Source organism: Leptonychotes weddellii, chromosome 5, assembly GCF_054177405.1.
Source record: "Leptonychotes weddellii isolate Sample4059 chromosome 5, ASM5417740v2, whole genome shotgun sequence".
Taxonomy (NCBI): domain Eukaryota; kingdom Metazoa; phylum Chordata; class Mammalia; order Carnivora; family Phocidae; genus Leptonychotes; species Leptonychotes weddellii.
In genome coordinates, this window is record NC_138373.1 from 18,193,833 (window position 1) to 18,200,467 (window position 6,635).

The 6,635-nt window shown below is 46.0% G+C and overlaps 1 protein-coding gene across 1 annotated transcript in view; it reads left to right on the top strand.

Annotated features, from left to right (window-relative positions):
• The window catches only part of ARHGAP17 (Rho GTPase activating protein 17), a gene marked incomplete at its 5' end in the record, with an annotated part of 53,814 nt that overhangs the window by 7,452 nt on the left and 39,727 nt on the right, over positions 1-6,635 (top strand). Inside the window, 4 exons of the mRNA XM_081819180.1 lie at positions 1,858-1,931; positions 2,844-2,955; positions 3,212-3,288; positions 3,825-3,907. Coding sequence (XP_081675306.1) covers positions 1,858-1,931; positions 2,844-2,955; positions 3,212-3,288; positions 3,825-3,907 — 346 coding nt within the window. The remainder of the gene's footprint in view (positions 1-1,857; positions 1,932-2,843; positions 2,956-3,211; positions 3,289-3,824; positions 3,908-6,635) is intronic.

Here is a 6,635-nt window from a genome sequence, read left to right on the forward strand (position 1 = left end):
ATCGAGTCCCGCATCGGGCTCCCTGCTCGGCAGGGAGTCTGCTTCTCCCTCTGACCCTCCTCCCTCTCATGCTCTCTGTCTCTCATTCTCTCTGTCTCAAATAAATAAATAAAATCTTTAAAAAAAAAAAAAAAGAAAACAACTTGAGCAGGCAAGAGATGGGTAAATATAGTTGTTGTTATTTATCTCTGCATTTCAATATACTGTCTCGAATAGGCTGCCTATTTACATGGTCAAAATCCAGTACATACAGAAGAACATAAAGCGAGGTCTCTCCCGGCCCTGTTCCCCAGGCGCCCTGCTGCCTTCTCCAGAGTGACCAGTGCTGGTAGTTCCTTGTGTAGCCTTCCAGAGATATTCTCTACAATGCAAGCAAATGCGGTGCCCGTTGTATTGCATGGAGCCCCCTGAAAGCGGGAAGGCAGGTGACGTGCGAGAGGTCAAGGCTCAACAACGCCACAGCAGGATGTACGCTGCGTCTTTGCCATGAGGGCCCTTTCTACTGGGGAGTCCAAACCACGTGGAGCAGTGGAGCCCTGCAGCCCTGAACCCATTTTTTTGTTAACAGATTGTGTGTTATCGCCAACCCCTGGTACTTTCCAGGCCCCTTCTACCCGTATTCTGAGATGAGCCATCAGCCAGGGGTGGGAAGGTGCTGACCTGAGGCTCAGGCCGTGGGCACGGAGGTCTGGCTCTGCTGCCCCTCACTGGGGTGCCCGGCCAGTCCACCTGACCTCCCTGGGCTTCAGGTCCCTTGACTGGACAAGTAGAACATTAATCACATGATCCTTATGGTCATTTCCAGCGGAACAACAAATCTCTGATAGGAAAATGCATGGCTTTGTGCTTAAATACCTTAAAAAAACTTTTTTAGACCTTTAGCCAGATACTTTTAGATACTTAACTGAAGCTATATCGTTATGATTACAGCCAAATTAAGAGCCAGTTTAAGAATGAGTAGTCTAGGAGCGCCTGGGTGGCAAAGTCGGTTAAGTGACTGACTCTTGGTTTTGGCTCAGGTCGTGATCTCAAGGTCGTGAGATGGAACCTTGTGTCGGGCTCAGCATGAGTCTGCTTAAGACTCTCTCTCCCTCTTCCTCTGGCCCCTGCCCCCATCTCTCTCTCTCTCTCTCTCTCTCAAAATAAATAAATCTTAAAAAAAGAGAGTATTCTAGCAAAAGTTTTTGAAACTGAGCATTTTATTGTGCTTATTTGTTAAGATCATCAGAGAGCAAAGTCTGTGTCTTCTGTTCCCAGTGTCTGGGACATGGCATGCACTTGATTAATTAAAAATAACAGCTGGGGCACCTGGGTGGCTCAGTTGTTGAGCATCTGCCTTCGGCTCAGGTCATGATCCCAGGGTCCTGGGATTGAGCCCCGCGTCGGGCTCTCTGCTCTGCAGGAAGCCTGCTTCTCCCTCTCCCACTCCCCCTGCTTGTGTTCCCTCTCTCACTGTGTCTCTCTCTGTCAAATAAATAAATGAAATCTTAAAAATTAAATAAATAAATGAATAAAAATAAAAATAACAGCTAACAGCAGCCACAACAATAATACTAGCAGTCAGCACTTACTGAGCACTTACCATGTGCTGGGCACTTGACACTGAATATCCCCGTAGACAGACAGCCCTAGGACACCTGCACTATTACCATGCGTCTGTGTCATCCAGGCATGAGGACGCGGATACAGAGGTCCCATAGCTTCTACCTTCGAGACCAGAATCGGAACCCAGACAGGCTGTCTCTTACCTGTGCAGTTTGCCTGCAGGAGAAATCCCTGAAGGGTGACCTGAAGCAGGTCATCGAGAATGTAGGTGTCAAAAATAGTGCAACCAACACACTGTCTTCTGCCTTCCAGAAAAAACTCCCTCTGACCGCTCTCGCTCAGAACATGCAAGAAGCATCGACTCAACTGGAAGAGTCTCTGCTGGGGTAAGAGTCAGCTGCTTTTAGGGAGAGAGCCCTGTGCCCTGCGGGGCAGTGGGAGTGGGTGGGCGGGTGGGGTGTGTGGCAGCTGTCTGTGTGACAGAGGGACCGTGAGCGTGATGGCGTGGCTCATCCCCCGGGAGAACAGCGCAGTCTCAGTGGGGAAAAAGTGGGGTCCGGGCCATTGGGATGGTAGAGAATCTTCCATTTAGTAGGAGCAAGGCTGGAGATGGGTTGAAAGGGCTGCGAGCAAAAGTCATTGATAGGGTCAATTTTTATTCTCCTGAGCTTGGGTGTAAAGAACAAACCCCTTCCATGTTCCAGCTGTTGACTCAGGTTTACAAACTCTGACCAGCCCCTTCTGGTCCTTAAGAGTCACTTCCTAGGGGCGCCTCTGTGTCTCAGTCGGTTAAGCGTTTGCCTCCGGCTCAGGTCCTGATTCCAGGGTCCTGGAATCGAGCCCCATGTTGGGCTCCATGCTCATCAGAGAGTCTGCTTCTCCCTCTCCTTCTGCCCTCCCCCCCTGCTTGTGTTCCCTCTCTCTCTCGCTCTCTCTCGTGCTCTCTCTCTCAAATAAATAAAATCTTTAAAAAAAATAAAAAACAGATTCTTTGGCTATATAAATATACTATTTTGTACAACAACAGATGAAACATGAACCTAGCAAGATAGTTATCAATTTAACAGAGGCATAAGACACATTTGGTAATGCACATGAACAGTCTTTTTCATTTTAAAGCATAAGTCTGTGGACTCACATTTTCGGTGATGCCCAAAACTTACAACATTTTTGAGGTTCTACTGTGCAGCCCCCTAATGTGTTTCCATCATGTAGAGAGCAGAACTGGCCCAGTATGGTAATGAGGCACCTGATTTAATGACCATACGCTTGTTGTGGGGTGTCTTGTGTTTTTAAAGGAAGATGCTGGAGACGTGTGGCGATGCCGAGAATCAGCTGGCTCTAGAACTTGCTCAGCATGAAGTCTTTGTTGAGAGAGAGATCGTGGAACCTCTGGGCAGCATAGCAGAGGTGGGTGCTTTTGCCGGACGGCATACAAGAGCCAAAACTAGTGTGGGCTGTGTGGTGAATGGTTTGCTTATGTCTACAAGTTTAACAGTGACCAGTGGCTTTGACGTAGCTTCTTTTTGGAAATAAGGGGAATAAGTTGAGGGTACAAAATCCTATGCCTAAGAGGAAAAAAAAATTGAATAAATATTGCCCTTTCGAATGTTAAGTTTAAAACCCCAAAGCTTATGCCGTTGGATATGTGGTATGTTCTTTCTAGATGGAGATTCCCAACATCCAGAAACAGAGGAAACAGCTTGCTAAATTGGTGTTGGACTGGGATTCGGTCAGAGCCAGGTAAGGTAGAGCTGCAAAAATAACCAATAATGCAGTATTATTGTCACTCCCCCAGCAACCGTCCTTGTCCCCAGCACAGATGAGAGAAAGGCCACTCGGTGGACAAGATGCAGGTTTCCAGATTCATGCACCTGACCCATAGACCAAGTCACGCCCACTTACACCTGCTTTTTAGGTCTCATTCTCCCAAGCGTGGCAATGGGGATGATGTTAGAACATCCTGTTCTTAGTGAACCAGCAGTAAAGGGAGACAGAAAAAAAAAAAAGGTAAAGAAAGAAACCTAAGTAAGTGTTTTAAGGGGAGAGGGATCAGTGGCAGACAGTTCTGAGTGTTTGTTGCTAGGATAGGGGACCGTAGGAATAAATAGATCTGTGATCTTAGCAGTTCTGAGGGTCCTGCCACGTCCAGACGCCATGTGGTTATGATACTTTCATAATCGAATGCTGCGCTCAAGAGGGAGAAACTCCCATAAAACTAAGTAACCATCCCAGAGGGCTGCTGACTTTTGGGCTGATGCCTGACGGACGGTCTGCAGAGCCTCGTGGCAGGACTCCAGCCTAGCTCTGTCCCCAAGGGCATTTGTATCAGTGACTTACGTGACTTTCTCCTCGGATGAGAGTGGGGAATATGGAGGCAGCCGCCCCTGGCCCCGTCCTTTCTCAGACTTTATCACAAGGTTGCTAAACTTTCTGTAAAGGGCCAGATAGTAATATTTTCAGCATTGCAACCCAGGTGGTCCCTGTCACAGCCATTCAACTCTGCTGATGCAGCACAGGAACAGCCCTGGACCATAAGTAGATGAAAGTGTGGCTGTCTTCCAATAAAACTTTATTAAAAAAAAAAAGTGGCTTTGTTGTTAGCTCTCTGGTTTTTTTTTTTAATTATTGAAGAATAATTGGCACACAATGTTGTATTAATTTCAGGTGCACAACATTGATTCAACAATTCTGTACGTGGCTCAGTGCTCATCACAATAAGTGTGGTCACCATCTGTCCCCGTACAGTGTTATTAACATTATTATTGGCCATATTGCCTATGCTGCGCTCTTCATCTTTGTGACTTATTTATTTTGTAAGTTTGTTCTCATTGCAGTCCTGTGAAATGGATATGATGATTTCTCTTTGGCAAATATATGGAGAGACAGCCATCATTTCCCGAGCTTCTCCTGTCACGTGTTTTTTATTGCAGATTTAGAACGTCGGTAGCGATTCTACAATGCAGCCTTTCCTCATTTCTAAGATACCACTGAGTATCTATGCACCACTGATTTAATACCTACTTTTGGTCGGTGGGGAGAAACACCACTCCACTCAATGTACAAATCCCTTGTTAAGACATGTCCTGATTTAAGAAATGTTGAGATCATTAAAAAAAAAAAAAAAAAAGAAATGTTGAGATCATAAAAGGTACGTCTAGGAATTAGCTACATGGTAAAAATAATTGCCACCACTGACCATACACTTGCCACGTGCCATGTGCCACGTGCGAGGCATTGAGCTCCATACGTGGTACATCGGCTTGTTTGATTCCTCCACCCGTTTCTATTCATTTGCTCATTCATATTTTTGACAGATTGCAGTTGGGTGCTTACTGTGTCAGACTCCATGCTAGGTACTAAGTGCAGAGCTGTGTAGTGTGGACAGAGCATGGACTTCAGAGTCGGACATGCTCGGGTTTGAAGCCCCTCGGTGAGGATTGGAGAGGGAACAGGTCAGTGGGTTAGGTAACACCCCTTCCTCTTGAGAAGAGACTTCTTTTATGGATCATGGAGGAACCTGCACAGAGTTACCCACATGACTTGCTTCATGCTTCCGAGGTGATAAACGTCTGGGCTAGGAGCCTGTCTTAAAGTCCACCGTCTTGTCTCCTCGTCACGTGTACACCTGTGATTAGAATCCTCTGGGTCAGGACCAGGAGTAGAGGCCACCCTGAGGTCGATTTTTTTTTGCTCCAGATAAGGAAGTGTGTTCTAATGGTTAATTAAATGAGGCCGAGAATGCTCCCTCACTGGAGTTGGTTGAGTGACATTATAGATGCTTATCTGCCAGAAATTTTACATCTACAGTACCTGTATCCTGGAAGGGATTTCAACACGGATTCTTGATCTGCATTCATGGTCTTGTTCACTTAACCAATCAAAGCAGGTATTAGAGAAACGAACAGTGGAATATTTCTTCTTTTGTTATTCCTGTGGCTCTTTCCTGGAGGAAAATGATCATAGCTAATGACTAATTACTGCTTATTTTCTAAGTAGGAGTCCATTATATGGCAGATATTATCTGCACACACATATGCATACATATATATATATTTGTTCTCTCCCTGATTCCTTATGATGGTTCTGCAAGACAGACCGTGTTTGTTATCTTCTTTTTACAGATGAGATTACTAAGGCACAGAGAGGTTAAGTCATTGCCCAAGGTCACACAGCTAGTGATGGGAGAGCCAGGCTTCAAACCCGAGCATGTCCGACTCTGAAGTCCATGCTCTGTCCACACTACACAGCATTGCCAAGCTTAGCTTTGGCAGACTCGCCAAAGCCCCGCTTTGGAGGAGTGCCTCACATCAGGAACTGGAGAGAAGTCAGAGCGTAATGTTTGGGGGGGGCAGTGCAGCAGCTGGAAAGGTTGATGAGTTGCTAGCATGGGTTTTCATCTCTGTAATATCCATGTTTACATTTACACTGCTGGAACTTTCCAGAATAGCAGACATAACCCATACTCAAAGAGAAGGTCAAAGCACACAGAAATTGTTTTAGATTATTATCCCCCCCTGCACTCCCCTACTCTTGCTATGGTATAACCTTTTTTTCAGTCCTTCTGACCTACTGTAAAGGGAATATAAATATTCCACATTATGCTTCAGATTTGCTATAAATTTGGTGTTTAGAATATTAATTCTAACAACTGTTTTTAATTCTACAAGTGCTTTCCTAGCTATGGATTGCTAGCTGCTTGACCAAAGTTCTAGGTTTTACTTGCTGGAAGTAATCTCAGATGAGGATGGTAGCAGGAAGAGTCATAGGAACCCAAGAGTGGGACTGACTCCCAGTGGCACAGGAACATTCCAGGTCAAAGCAGGAGAGCGCAGGGGTGTTTCATGGCAAGGATACCACAATTGGACACTACGGGAAAGGGGTTTCACGGCATGATTTCCAGCAGTGGGGCGTGTGTGAGACAAGATGTGGTAGACTCTCAGAGCGAGAGTCCTGGCATGGCGGGGAGCTCCTGGTTCTTTTTGCTTGCTTCCATTCCTGGAGGATAAACTCAGGAGACGCTGACATCCTAGGTATGCTGCCTATCCCAGGTAGAATCTGTTCTGGAGAAAGAGTCTGTCTCCCTGAGG